Below are 15,405 nucleotides of genomic sequence, written 5' to 3'. Positions count from 1 at the left end.
GATGATCTGACCTCCGATCTGATGGTTGAAGGACGACCCTGATCTCCACACACTTCCTTTCTGTCTTCTTTTATTTAGTTCAAAGCAAACTGAACATCCACGAGGTGAAACTATTACAGGAATATATAATAAAAACAATTAACCCGGACTATGAACCCTCATACATTATATGTTAATAATTATTTTATGAGGACACCTTAAAGAGAAAATACTTACGAGAGCAATAATCAAACCATCACTACACATACATGATAAAAATCAGATCATGAAACCTGTGCTCACTTTAAGTTTACGTATAAACGGTAAACATCACTGAGCCTGAAAATACATCATATATTACATACTAATTTTCTAATGAATGTTGCACATTGTTCTATAGTTCACTTACACCCTCATCTGGATGGATATAAATCAAAAGAACTAAATCCTACAAATTATCATAATGTAAAAAAACGTGGTCAAAAGCTCACTTTAAATGCAAAACTAGGTTTCAGTATTATCATATTTATATTTTCCAATAATAATCTGATTTATCTGGTGGGAACATTCAGGTTATTCAAATAAAACATCAATGAATATAAAATGCTCTAAACATTTTGCTAAATGGCTCAATTCATCTCAGCAGTGAGTGAACGTGATGAAGAAAGCTTGACTTGGTTTACAATCATCAACGTAGCCTCTTATTTGTTGGGTTTGTTGACGACCGCGTAGAGGTCACTGGGATCAACGGAGGCTCCGGCACCAGAAGAAGAAGCAGGAGGCGGAGCTTTCACAGTGCAGTAAGTCACCACATCGTCGCCATCGTCGCCATCTTTGACCCGAGCCTGGAAACGATCACATGATGACGACTTGATTCAACACGTCAACAAACACACACAAAGACCACGAAGCAAAGAACACAAAGTAAAGCAAAAATAAATAGATTTAAATACTTCCCATCAGCCTCAGCTCTAATATGTGCCCAATGCCTAAACTCTCCACCAGGGGAACGACGTGTTTGTGTGTGTGTGTGTGTGTGTGTGTGTGTGTGTGTGTTTGTATTTGTGTGCGGAACTACATTTGCTTTGCACCAGCATGTAGCATTGTGAGCATGTTAGCATCGTGGTTGCGGTTAGCATGGTGATGCAATTAGCTCAAACACTTCCTCATCGGTGCAGCCAATCAGAGAGCTCACCGGGGCTCCTCCGCCGGCCGTCCGGGTGTAGCTGACGGAGGCGTAGGCTACGCCTTCCTCGGGGTCGGCCTGCACACAGGAGACAACAACAGGCCGCTCAGAGACGTGGGCGTTTCTGCTTAAGCTGAATGTCTTAACTTCTCCTTTCCTTTGAGTCAGAGGGAGGTGGGACTTGTGCAGCCGTGTTGGTGGTGCTGCTGCAGACCGATGTGTGAGTGGGTGTAGCTGTTGGGTGCAGCTCGTGTGGGCTCACCGCGTCCTGACGGGGTTCTGAACCGGGCCGGATCCCAGCAAGCTGAGAGCTCATTCCCTGCAGGAAGGAGTCACAGTGAAAAACGGTCTAGTCAGTATTCTTATTATTAGTGTAGAATGAAGTGTGTGTGTACTGTACACACTTCATCTTCTTCTTCTTCTCTTCAGCTAAACTCTGGATCTGATCGAGGTTTTTGCAGCTTAATCGATAAAAGTATGTTCGACCGGGTCTCCTAAAGGATTCCCCTAGAAACCGCATTGGGAATTACTAATAGAGGGGAAACAGTCCGTCTTTCAGGGTTTATGTTTGGTTCTGTTGTATCATAGATGTGTTTAAAATGTGGGAGTCTGCACAGGGATAGGGATTTGTTTTTTAGTTGAACCAAGCAGCGTCAACACAATGAAAACAAAGATGTATTTTAGTTTAAGTTCATGTGGATTTAAAACTCACATTGTTTTCGTCCGTCTGTGTTCTTTTCCCTGAAAAGATGAAAAAGAGTCGACTTTAGTTTCAGCAGATAAAAGCATCTGATGAGGATGTGTAACTTCTCACCTTGATTTCTCCATCTGATGAAGACCACGAGGATGATGAAGAGGACCAATAAACCCACCAGCGGGATGACGAGCCACGGCCACCAGACTGAGGGAGGATGAGAACATTTAAACACACACGAGGCACCAAACTGTCTTTAATAAGTCAATCAGTGTCTTTAATTGAATAATAACTATCAAATGAATGTGATAAGATGTTTCTAACACTTTACTTTATAGCAGAGATATTAAAGACATTTAAGAAACATCAGGAGCAACATGTGGACATGTGGACGTGTGTCAGTCCGACATTCATAAGTCATGATTATTAATATAACATCCATAACAAGGAGAGAGAGGAGGACGTCACTACCTGGTGGTGCAGGTGGTGTAATGTTTCCCTCCCCCGATGGGCCTCCTTTGGTTTAGTGGAATATGATATGAAACACAGACACAAGAAAAGGAGGTGAAATAAATCAGTGTTTACTACCTGAGGAGACTGAATGAGGAATAAAATGATGTCGTCTTAAAACAAACGTACCTGTTTGTTCACATGAGAACTGACTGCAGGCTTCAAACAGCAGAGTTTTTCCACTCTGATTGTCTCTCACTTCACATCTCAGTGACTTATAATACTTTGACTTCTGATGAAAAGGAGCTTTAAACGTCACAGTGGCTTCACAAGCAGCGTGTGATGTCGTCACATCAGTCTGTTTGCCGTCATAAAGCCACTCTACTCCGTGTTCACACCCAGAGAATCTCAACACTAAGCAGGAAAACACAACCAGACCCCCGTAGTCCTTTTCCTCCACTGGTGAAGATGTTCATAATGTGAGAAAGACAACAAGAGTAACATTAACTTCTTCATCATTTAAATGATAATAATGTTTCAGTGTGTGGACAGTTTGAGCTGAAATGATTTAATGTAAATACTCACTTGTAAACACGTACAGAGAGACCACACCATCTGGACCTTGTTGTTTTCCTGTTTCATCATAATCTCTGTTGATGTAAAGACCAACATCTTCACCTGAGACGTTTCTTATAACCAGAGAACAGTTTGCTGTCAAACTCAGTCTGTTGGTTTTAGCTTCTGGAATCAAAGCGTTATTCTTAATCTTCCCAAGATTAAACAGCTCCACAGTTGATCCACTACGACTGTAAAGCCAAGTAGAACCGTCACATCTGTCCTGATCCACACGGTTAGAAGGCAAAGTGACGTCATCTCCGGCTCTGACGAGGAAGCGGGGGTCAGGGGGGGTTTGTCCACTTACTATTGACACATATGAAAGAACTGAGGTAAGAATACAGATCTCTAGACTCCAGTCACACGTGATGAAGACATCGATAACAAACAGCATCAAACGTCCTTTCACTAGAGTCCAGTGGACACTGGACATGAAGGTGGACGGTTGGACTCTCCTCACGTTGGTGGAACAGTTGCTGTGTGTTTGCTGTTCTTACCTGCAGCCTGAAGCAGCAGCAGCATCACACATAAAGTCCTTTGAGTCCCTCTGAGTTCCACCATGGTGTCTCTGCTCCTCAAGGCGTCTGACCGAGTGCTTCTTCCTCACAGATGCAGCTTCTGCTTCCTCTGGTTGCACAGCGTCACTTCCTCGTCCTGCTCATAGAGACGACGTGTCGGAGCTCCGAGGATGAGTTTCTTCCTCTTTGCATCTTGTGGTTGTTTCCTCAGAAGTGAAGAGGAAGCGTTGTGGTGAGAACGTGTGAGAACAGCAGCAGCTCTGCAGGTTTGAGCCTTTAGTGGAGACCAGATCACGTGAGGACTCAGCATGCTGGTTCCCTCCATAAGGGATCGTGTTCATCAGACGTTACTGTGAGGAACGTTTGATTAGTTATTAATCACTTAGAGATCAGGACTCATGCAGACTCTACAGAACCGCTCTCAGTTTGGTCCTGATCCGGCTTCACGCAGCTTTGAGCCTCTTTGTGTTTTATCACAGGACTCCTTCCTGAACATGAAGCATGCACATGTCATGTGATCACTCTGACATCGTTCTGTTAACTGGCGCCACATTTAAAAAGTGTCCGTAGTCTAATTTTTGATTAATGCAGAAGTCACTTTTTGGTTTTAAGTCCCAGCTCACAACAACAACAATGTGAATAAAACACGTTAGACAAACAGCAGACATGTTTACAGCAGCAATATGAATGAAAATATAATCATTAAGAAGAATAAGAGACTAAAGAACTTGTGCAAAGTTTAACCTCAAAGGAGCATAATTCATCATGAGAGCACGTGGATGACATCACTTTACCATGTCTTTCATAGCAGGAAGACGTTTGAATGTTGGAGAAACTATTAATGAAAACATGTCAATATAAACATTAAAAACAACCTCAGTTGACCAAAGTGCTTAACAAGCTCGAAAAGCAGTGATACAATAAAACACAGACAGAGCACAATGTACAATACAAAATATCTGACAGTAGAGAAGAACAAAGTCAAAATATCAAAGCTCAACTAGAATTAAAAGCCAATGAATAATAGTGGGTTTTAAGGAGGGACTTGAACGTTGCAATGGTCCGAGCTGTTCTTACATGGATAGGTAAACTATTCCAGAGGTTTGGAGCAGCCACTGAAAAGGCTCGGTCACCTCTGGTTTTTAACCGGGATCCAGGCACATCGAGGAGCATCTGATTAGACGACCTCAGTGCTTTGATAGGTGTGTGGACATGTAAGAGCTCCGACAAGTAGGAAGGCGACAACCCATTTAAAATTTTAAAAACAATTAATACAATTTTAAATTCAATCCTGAAACAAACAGGAAGCCAGTGGAGGGTGGCCAAAGCCGGTGTAATGTGGTCGCGTTTAAAATACCAAATACTTACTGTGAGTAACTGAGTGTTTCACTGTGTGTGTGTGTGTGTGTGTGTGTGTGTGTGTGTGTGTGTGTGTGTGTGTGTGTGTGTCTTATTTAACTTGATACAGGAAAAGACCAAATTAGATGTTAAACATTAAACTCTGTAAACACCCTGTAGGGTACAACGACTAAAATACAATAAACAACGCTCTGAGCTCCCTCTGCTGGATTCCCCTTGAAACTACTACTATAGTACTACTATAGTATTATTACTACTAACTACAACAAACAGGACGTGTGATGCTGAGAGCAGACATGAGAACCTTTTAGCGTCTGATATGAATATGAAATGTGAAGAATGGGCCTGTTAGCGTGTGCGTGATTCAACCTGACACGCACGCGTTATGCAATGAGTCACCTGACGCACACGGTCCTGCTGTAAATCTACTCTGAGAGCTGTGTGAGGACCTGAAGGGGCCCGGCGACAGTTTGTGGGCGGTGTTGGCGGTTCGTCCCTCCCCCCTTTGGATGGAGCCTATTCTCAGAAGTCTTTGCCAACCAGTCGCAGAGCAGGAGGCTCTAGAAGAACACAGGTGTCCTCTTCTTGAAGAGTCATGGAGATGTTCGACGGGTTCCTCCAGACCTCTGGCTCCGCCTCCCTGTTGGCGGCTCTGGTGGTCCTGCTGCTCGTCTACCTCGTCTCCTCCAAAGACGAGAGGAAGGAACCTCCGGGACCGAGACCACTTCCCCTCCTGGGGAAGACCTCAGGAGACCCTCCAACAGCCTGCTGAAGGTGAGCATGTTGTTGATGGAGGGATGAGCGATGTGAACACATTATAATACATTATTATGCAGTACGGGATTGTTCCGTCTGCTCAAACCAGGTGGACGCTTTTGTCCCTCACGGAGATCTTAGGTGTCCCTAACTGCTTCTGTTCTCAGCTTTCCAAGAGATATGGACCAGTGTTCACCGTCCACATGGGGCCCAATGAGGTGGTGGTTCTCGCCGGATACGCGGCGGTCAGAGGAGGCGCTCGTGAACCACGCCGACGAGTTTGGGGAAAGACAGCCACCGAGGATGCTGCACGAGATCGGTGGAGGTCACGGTTAAGAAGGACATGAGAGGACATGAGTTTGTCTCAACCCATTTCTTGTCAGTGCGTCTTCATGGCATGTGTCCTCTCAGGGGTTTTAGCGTCCAACGGCGAGTCGTGGAAAGAGGTGAGGCTCTTCGCCACGACTAACCTCAGGGACTTTGGGACGGGCAAGAAGGCCGGCGAGGACAAAGTCCCTCCAGAAATGTGAGCGACTTGTTGAGGTGTTTGAGACGTTCAAAGGTCCGTATCTTCTGTTCTTCCAGCTACTTTGTGGAATGTTGAGCAGAGTAAATCTTTACCAGTTTTCTCTTGTTGCAGGAGAAGCTTTTGATTTGACACAACCGATGAACTGTGCAGTTTCTAACATCATCTGCTCCATCGCGTACGGCAGCCGATTCGAGTACGATGACCCGAGGTTCACATCCATGGTGGACGGAACCAACAGAATCATTCGACTTATGGACTCACCGTCGCTCAATCCACTGATGTGCAGAGGACTCGTGGACGCCTTTCTGCCCCCGAAAGCAAAGTCTGGAGGATAGAAAATGTGTGATCTACCGACAGATTCATCTCAATGTTTCAGAATTGTTAATGTTTGAGTGGATGTCAAATGATCCAATATCGGGTCAAAGGGGTCGTCTTGATTATGTGTTGATGATTTGAATCAGATTCATAAGAATAACTGACTTTTATTCATCTACAGCAGCGATTCCCAAAGTGTGGGCCGTGGCCCACTGGTGGCCCGCGGAGGTACTGCAGGTGGGCCGCGAGAGGTCATTTACAATAAATAAATAAAATGTTTTTAATTTTCAACTTTGAAAAGATTGAAATGAATATAAAAATATGTCAAATGCGTAAATATATATGAGCTCCGGAGAAAATGGTATACAAAACATACATTGTCGGTTAATACATTTTTAATCGGTTAAATTCTTACGGTCATTTAATCATCCCTAGTTTGTGTTTTGATCAGAGTTGTGATTAAAGGTTTGGGTGGGCCGCAAAAGATTTTCAGATTTCAAATTGGGCCGCGGCATCCTTGAGATTGGGAACCGCTGGTCTACATGAATCTGGGAATATCAGTGTAACGAGTGTTTGACTCCACTGGCCATCGCTAAGAGTCATGACAGGGCGTCACGTGGGTGCCATATCTTTTATTTTTTGTTTAACAGTTATGATGCCACGAGGTATTCTATGAGGACGCTAACCTCTGTATGTTCCCCAGGGTGTCTGACATCACGAAATAAACGGTCGGCTGGAGCCGAATGTGGTTCGTGTCCTGGTAGTAATTCTAAAAACACGACGCAAGAGAGAGTACAACCGCTACGCCAGCAGTCACGTCCACGATGAAAACCTCATGATGACGGTTAAGAATCTGTTTGCTGCCGGAACCGACACCACGGCCACTACGCTGAGACGGGCCCTTCCGTTCACGGCCAAGTGTCCCAAGATACCAGGTACTGACTCATAGACCTGAACACACGCCACAGGAGACTCTGTGACACACATTTACTTACACGTCCAGGGATTGAATAGAAAAGGACGATTCATCCAATCGGAGGTCTCACGAAATGTACATCTGATTAAATACGTTGGTGCCAAATCCAAATGGCCTACGGGGGGAACTCTGTGAACTCCACGGTGACACGAAGCCACTTGGCCGGGAGCTTCACAACACTAACATACGTAATATTTCATCATTACTGGTAATCTGCAGCAGTAGAAAGACAAATGCAATCCAAGTGAACCGTCGTGCTTCCCTCTCTGTCTCTCTGTCTCTCAACGTCTCCGTCTTCTCAAAGAAAAAGACAACCACTTCCTGTTTGTAGTCATCTTTCAACTTCCTCATCTTCCTCTGATGTCGTCGCTTTTTTCTTTCATTCTTTTTTAACCCAAAGTGAAAATGTTCCCTGTCCTTCTCCCTCTGTGAGTCACTCTGCTGCAGCAGGAGAAAGAGGAGGAATATAAACCCTCCAAGTCTTCCTGTTTGGTTCTCTTTTGTTTGTTTACATACAAAAAACATGAAATAACTCAACAACTGATACATTACATGTTATTGTGTGTCTTGCTCAGGGACACTTTGACACGGAGGAGCCAGGATTCAAACTGACGACCGTCACCTTCTCTACCCGATGAGCCACCGACCCGAACAACACATTCCCTCTCAATCCTCTACAAGTAAATGGACCTCACTTCACTTTTCGAGTGTTCTATTCTCTGACATCATTCACACCCTGATGATGTTCAGGTTTAAGTGTCTCTAAGGACACGTGGACACATGTGGAACCGGGGATCTGACCTCCGAACCGGTGTTTGAAGGAGGACCCTGATCTCCACAGTCGCCCTGAGAGCCTCCTAGAGGCCCCAGAAGGGGAACGTCTGGACCTTCAGACCCGGACTCGGTGTCTTTGTGCTCTGTCGTGTTCGGGACGTTTCTGGAGTCTTAAACAGATTCTGGATCACAACGCACTTCCTTTCTGTCTTTCATTTAGTTCAAAGCAAACTCAACATCCACGCGGTGAAACTATTACAGGAATATATAATAAAAAACAATTAATCTGGACTATGAACCCTCATACATTATATGTTACTAGTTTATTTCATGAGGACAGATAGAAAAGGTTTTTTATCCAACAATCGCAAAAGCAACAAATCCAACAAAAAACAAATTATCATAACAAAATTATCATAATGTAAAAAAACGTGGTCAAATGCTCACTTTAAATGCAAAACTATGTTTCATTATTATCATATTTACATTCTAAGTATTCCTCCATTGATTGATCTGGTGGGAACAGGTTATTCAAATAAAATTATCAATAAATATAAAACACGTTAACTTACTACACCCTGTTCTGGATAGAAAGGCTTTTTTTTATCCAACAATTGCAAAAGGAATAAATCATACTATCATAACAAAATGATCATAATGTAAAAAATGTAAAATGTAATCAAAAATGCGCACTTTAAATGCAAAACTATGTGTTAATATTATCATATTTACATTTTCAGTCTTGTTTTACTCCTTTTTCCAATAATAATCTGATTTATCTGGTGGGAACATTCAGGGTATTCAAATAAAATCATCAATGAATATAAAATGCTCTAAACATTTTGCTAAATGGCTCAATTCATTCAAATTCAAGAAAGTTTGACTTGGTTTACAATCATCAACGTAGTCTCTTATTTGTTGGGTTTGTTGACGACCGCGTAGAGGTCACTGGGATCAACGGAGGCTCCGGCACCAGAAGAAGAAGCAGGAGGCGGAGCTTTCACAGTGCAGTAAGTCACCGCATCGTCGCCATCGTCGCCATCTTTGACCCGAGCCTGGAAACGATCACATAATGACGACTTGAATCAACACGTCAACAAACACACACAAAGACCACGAAGCAAAGAACACAAAGTAAAGCAAAGATAAATAGATTTAAATACTTCCCATCAGCCTCGGCTCTAATTTGTGCCCAATGCCAAAACTCTCCACCAGGGGAACGACGTGTGTGTGTGTGTGTGTGTGTGTCTGGAACTACATTTGCTTTGCACCAGCATGTAGCGTTGTGAGCATGTTAGCATCGTGGTTGTGGTTAGCATGGCGATGCAATTAGCTCAAACACTTCCTCATCGGTGCAGCCAATCAGAGAGCTCACCCGGGCTCCTCCGCCGGCCGTCCTGGTGTAGCTGACGAAGGCGTAGGCTACGCCTTCCTCGGGGTCGGCCTGCACACAGGAGACAACAACAGGCCGCTCAGAGACGTGTTAGCATCGTGGTTGTGGTTAGCATGGTGATGCAATTAGCTCAAACACTAGAGGGGCCGTCTCCTGAAAGCCAATCAGCCAGCGCTCCACAGTGAGTGTTTCACTAAAAATAGGAATGTGCGAACTTGAAAAATAATTTAAGAGCACAGTGCGCGAGGAAAACAGTCCTTCTTTCAGGGTTTATGTTTGGTTCTGTTGTATCACAGATGAGTTTAAAATGTGTCCCTGGGAGTCTGGACACGGAGGACATCGGTGGTATTCAAGTGTTTTTGGTTTTTAGCGTCAACACAATAAAAAAAAAAAGATGTATTTTAGTTTAGGTTCATGTGGATTTAAAACTCACATTGTTTTCGTCCGTCTGTGTTCTTTTCCCTGAAGAGATGAAAAAGAGTTGACTTTAGTTTCAGCAAATAAAAGCATTTGATGAGGATGTGTAACTTCTCACCTTGATTTCTCCATCTGATGAAGACCACGAGGATGATGAAGAGGACCAATAAACCCACCAGCGCGATGACGAGCCACAGCCACCAGACTGAGGGAGGATAAGAACATTTAAACACACACGAGGCACCAAACTGTCTTTAATAAGTCAATCAGTGTCTTTAATTGAATAATAACTATCAAATGAATGTGATAAGATGTTTCTAACACTTTACTTTATAGCAGAGATATTAAAGACATTTAAAAAACATCAGGAGCAACATGTGGACATGTGGACGTGTGTCAGTCCGACATTTATAATTCATGAATATTAATATAACATCCGTAACAAGGAGAGAGAGGAGGACGTCACTACCTGATGGTGCAGGTGGTGTAATGTTTCCCTCCCCCGATGGGCCTCCTTTGGTTTAATGGAATATGATATGAAACACAGACACAAGAAAAGGAGGTGAAATAAATCAGTGTTTACTACCTGGTCTTTATTGTGGATTTTGGAATATTTATCACACTTCTGGAACCCTTTGAAAATGTGTGTTTTCTTTATAGCAGATATATTAAAGAGATTTAATAACCATCAGGAGCAACATGTGGGACTCAGACATGTGGATGTGTGTCAGTCTGACATTTATAATTCATGACAATTAATATAACATTCATAACAAGGAGAGAGAGGAGGACGTCACTACCTGATGGAGGGTTGCTCTCTGCAGTAGGTGTAATGTTTCCCTCCCCCGATGGGCCTCCTCCTCCTTTACTACCTGAGGAGACTGAATGAGGAATAAAATGATGTCATCTATCTAACGATGTCAATACGACATCAGAGTAAAACCACATGTGTTTAGAATATTTATCACACTTCTGGAACCCTTTAAAAATGTGTGTTTTCTTTATAGCAGAGATATTAAATGGATTTAATAAACATCAGGAGCAACATGTGGGACTCAGACGTGTGTCCTTCATAAGTCATGATTATTAATATAACATCCATAACAAGGAGAGAGAGGAGGACGTCACTACCTGGTGGTGCAGGTGGTGTAATGTTTCCCTCCCCCGATGGGCCTCCTTTGGTTTAGTGGAATATGACATGAAACACAGACACAAGAAAAGGAGGTGAAATAAATCAGTGTTTACAACCTGAGGAGACTGAATGAGGAATAAAATGATGTCGTCTTTTCACAAACGTACCTGTTTGTTCACATGAGAACTGACTGCAGGCTTCAAACAGCAGAGTTTTTCCACTCTGATCGTCTCTCACTTCACATCTCAGTGACTTATAATACTTTGACTTCTGATGAGGAGGAGCTTTAAACGTCACAGTGGCTTCACAAGCAGCGTGTGATGTCGTCACATCAGTCTGTTTGCCGTCATAAAGCCACTCTGGTGTGTGTTCACACTCAGAGAATCTCAACACAAAGCAGGAAAACTCAACCGAACCCCCGTAGTCCTTTTCCTCCACTGGTGAAGATGTTCATAATGTGAGAAAGACAACAAGAGTAACATTAACTTCTTCATAATTTAAATGATAATAATGTTTCAGTGTGTGGACAGTTTGAGCTGAAATGATTTCATGTAAATACTCACTTGTAAACACGTACAGAGAGACCACACCATCTGGACCTTGTTGTTTTCCTGCTTCATTAAAATCTCTGTTGGTGTAACGACCAACACCTTCACCTGAGACGTTTCTTATAACCAGAGAACAGTTTGCTGTCAAACTCAGTCTGTTGGTTTTAGCTTCTGGAATCAAAGCGTCATTATTAATCTTCCCAAGTTTAACCAGCTCCACAGTTGATCCACTACGACTGTAAAGCCAATAAGAACCGTCACATCTGTCCTGATTCACACGGTTAGAAGGCAAAGTGACGTCATCTCCGGCTCTGACGAGGAAGTGGGGGTCAGGGGGGGTTTGTCCTCTTACTATTGACACATATGAAAGAACTGAGGTAAGAATACAGATCTCTAGACTCCAGTCACACGTGATGAAGACATTATTTGTGCCCCTCCCATCTGGCAGGAGGCTGAGGTCCATCAGGACTTAGACTTCCCGTCGGCAGTCGGGCTCATCGACAGATTCCCGTCCCCCACTGACTGACTCTGTCGTCCCACCGGTCGCTTTCTTTCTCACTGCACACGTCACTTTCTGTTCGCTGGTGCACTTTATTTTTAATTTCTAAACATTTCTAACTTTTATTCCTTTATTTTTAAACTAACCCGTAGCATTATATTTGATCTTATTCCTCGTGCACTGTTGTCTTGTCGTTCATTGTCGTACTGTCTGCTGTTACGCAACCGCCAAGTGTCGCCGTGGTGCAGGAATAGAGGGTGTGCTGGGAACCGCAAGGTTGGTGGTCTGAGTCCCAGCTGCCCCGTGTCCCTGAGCAACACAACTAATTGCTCCAAATGTAATGTAAGTCGCTTTGGATAAAAGCAAAAATGTAAAGTCAAATTCCTTACATGTTTGACATATTATGGCAATAAATGTTTCCTGATTCCTGATTAACAAACAGCATCAGATGTCTTTTCACAAACGTACCTGTTTGTTCACATGAGAACTGACTGCAGGCTTCAAACAGCAGAGTTTTTCCACTCTGATTGTCTCTCACTTCACATCTCAGTGACTTATAATACTTTGACTTCTGATGAAGAGGAGCTTTAAACGCCACAGTGGCTTCACAAGCAGCGTGTGATGACGTCACATCAGTCTGTTTGCCGTCATAAAGCCACTCTACTGTGTGTTCACACCCAGAGAATCTCAACACAAAGCAGGACAACACAACCGAACCCCCGTAGTCCTTTTCCTCCACTGGTGAAGATGTTCATAATGTGAGAAAGACAACAAGAGTAACATTAACTTCTTCATCATTTAAATGATAATAATGTTTCAGTGTGTGGACAGTTTGAGCTGAAATGATTTCATGTAAATACTCACTTGTAAACACGTACAGAGAGACCACACCATCTGCACCTTGTTGTTTTCCTGCTTCATCATAATCTCTGTTGGTGTAACGACCAACATCTTCACCTGAGACGTTTCTTATAACCAGAGAACAGTTTGCTGTCAAACTCAGTCTGTTGGTTTTAGCTTCTGGAATCAAAGTGTTATTATTAATCTTCCCAAGTGTAACCAGCTCCACAGCTGGATTAGTACGACTGTGAAGCCAAGTAGAACCGTTACATCTGTCCTGATCCACACGGTTAGAAGGCAAAGTGACGTCATCTCCGGCTCTGACGTGGAAGCGGGGGTCAGGGGGGGTTTGTCCTCTTACTATTGACACATATGAAAGAACTGAGGTAAGAATACAGATCTCTAGACTCCAGTCACACGTGATGAAGACATCGATAACAAACAGCATCAAACGTCCTTCCACTAGAGTCCAGTGGACACTGGACATGAAGGTGGACGGTTGGACTCTCCTCACGTTGGTGGAACAGTTGCTGTGTGTTTGCTGTTCTTACCTGCAGCCTGAAGCAGCAGCAGCATCACACATAAAGTCCTTTGAGTCCCTCTGAGTTCCACCATGGTGTCTCTGCTCCTCAAGGCGTCTGACCGAGTGCTTCTTCCTCACAGATGCAGCTTCTGCTTCCTCTGGTTGCACAGCGTCACTTCCTCGCCGTGCTCATAGAGACGACGTGTCGGAGCTCTGAGGATGAGTTTCTTCCTCTTTGCATCTTGTGGTTGTTTCCTCAGAAGTGAAGAGGAAGTGTTGTGGTGGGAACGTGTGAGAACAGCAGCAGCTCTGCAGGTTTGAGCCTTTAGTGGAGACCAGATCACGTGACAACTGCTGCTGGTTCCCTCCATAAAGGGATCATGTAAACTTAATAAGCCCAAAATACCCAGATGTTTCTTTGATGTGCCATTTAGAATGACAGTAAACAGCTGGCAGAGGAAACAAAGACAACATGGGACTAAAGAGGATGTTTGCGGTGTTTCTGTGGAGGGAATGAGGGAACGTCAGAGTCACAGCGGCCTGACGGGCGTTCACCTCCATTCAAAACAACAGATGAATCAGCCCTTTGTTTGTAAAGCGTCTTAAGAAGCATCCTGTGTTATAGCTCTTAAAACCGTAGTGGACCGTAGATGACAACCAGCTACAACCATAATTTACCACCATTACCGGCACATTGAGACCAATGCGTCCAGCTCGCAGACCGGTCCGTCAGTCTGAATCTGAATATCTTGCCAACTTTACCGAACTACGGAGGAGCCTGCGCATATCTTGTCTCATTATTTCGATATTTCAAAAATCGATCCGTATTGAAAGTTGGCAAGATATTCACAGATTCACACTTCATTTTGCCAATACGGACCGGTCAGCGAGCTGGACGCAGCCATCGTCTGCGCCGTCTTGGATGAATTTGGGGCATGACGGTACATAGGAATCCCTATATGTGAATTGCTTTAACAAAACAAACACTTTTAAACTTAAGGTTTTTAATTCACAACATGAATTAAACATTGTTCAAACAAAACAAAGCTGCATCTTTTAAAAAGTAAATTATTACTTTGTCTCAAGAGTATAATAGTAAAAAAAAATATATAGTAAAAGTCATATTTACCTGAGTCCTTACTGTCTAACAGGGGGCCTCGGACATATCAAAATTGAATAAAGTGATCAAACAGCCTGCACTGCATAAATTATTCATTAAATATAGACTAATCATTATTTAAGCTACACAAGTTCTTTAGTCAAGAGCAGTGAGAAATGTTCTCTGTTGTTTTGTTCTTTGATTAGTTTACTGACAGGAAGCTTTAGTGGCCGCGGTCTCTTTAAGAACAGCTGACAGACGCAGATCTCACGCGCGCCTCATTCTGTCACAACTAACCCTAACCCTAACCCTGAATAGTGATTCAGGTTAAGTAAAAAAACGGTTTGGAAAATGGATTCATGATGTACTCATTTTGAACATAAGTTACAAACTGCAGCAGCTGCTGAGTAACAGTAGCTGCTAACTTACATGACAAAGCACTCGCACAATTAGGGCTGCCAACTCTCCCAAACCCCAAATCAGGGACACATTTCATGGCTTCATCGACAGCTCTCGGCGGCAGACAGTTCCCAGTCCGTTTTGTAATTGCACACTGTTTTTTGTCTTTGCAGCGTCAGCCTCACTGCTCACTTTAACACGCAGGAGCGCTCTCACCTCGCGTGCTCCGCTCCCGCCACCCGGCACCGCGCACACAACCGGGAGTTTTTCGCGCGTCATTGACTTAGGAGGCTGTGTATTGTGCGGCACATTACAAATGCGACCACGTACCATTTTAACTAGCACATTCTCCAAAAAAGGGCTGTTCTTGTCTTTACTAAAGTCAAAATTAGGCCAATCAAAGG

General features: G+C 43.5%; 1 protein-coding gene across 15 annotated transcripts; it reads right to left on the bottom strand.

Moving 5' to 3' along the window:
* Positions 1-53: 53 nt before the first annotated feature.
* Positions 54-13,890, bottom strand: LOC120808254 (uncharacterized). 15 transcript variants are annotated; one of them, XM_078093434.1, is made up of 13 exons: positions 13,532-13,890; positions 13,005-13,340; positions 12,609-12,878; positions 11,657-11,992; positions 11,261-11,530; positions 11,093-11,137; positions 10,431-10,475; positions 2,331-2,375; positions 1,980-2,066; positions 1,878-1,906; positions 1,428-1,484; positions 1,175-1,243; positions 54-824 (listed from the first exon to the last, which is right to left on the bottom strand). In XM_078093434.1, exons 1-13 carry the CDS (start codon positions 13,593-13,595, stop codon positions 681-683), a joined length of 1,797 nt encoding a protein of 598 aa, XP_077949560.1. In that variant the 5' UTR covers positions 13,596-13,890; the 3' UTR covers positions 54-680. The 15 variants fall into 15 exon arrangements, 14 of the variants coding, with proteins under 14 accessions (XP_077949560.1, XP_077949557.1, XP_077949561.1 ...); XM_078093431.1 differs by lacking the exons at positions 10,431-10,475; positions 11,093-11,137 and adding exons at positions 2,499-2,768; positions 2,895-3,230; XM_078093435.1 differs by lacking the exon at positions 11,093-11,137.
* Between the last annotated feature and the right edge of the window lie 1,515 nt (positions 13,891-15,405).

This window comes from Gasterosteus aculeatus, chromosome 18 (assembly GCF_964276395.1).
Source record: "Gasterosteus aculeatus chromosome 18, fGasAcu3.hap1.1, whole genome shotgun sequence".
In the NCBI taxonomy this organism is placed as follows: domain Eukaryota; kingdom Metazoa; phylum Chordata; class Actinopteri; order Perciformes; family Gasterosteidae; genus Gasterosteus; species Gasterosteus aculeatus.
Note: the sequence above shows the minus strand (reverse complement) of the source record. Positions and strands in the feature narration are given on the sequence as shown.

Coding starts and splice junctions, on each gene's coding strand:
- LOC120808254 (XM_078093431.1), bottom strand. CDS start 13,595: ATGGTGGAACTCAGAGGGACTCAAAGGACTTTATGTGTGATGCTGCTG. Junction 12,879..13,004: donor CTCTCTGTACGTGTTTACAA/GTGAGTATTTAC, acceptor CATCTTCACCAG/TGGAGGAAAAGGACTACGGG. Junction 3,231..11,260: donor GTTCTCATGTGAACAAACAG/GTACGTTTGTGA, acceptor ATGTGTCAATAG/TAAGTGGACAAACCCCCCCT.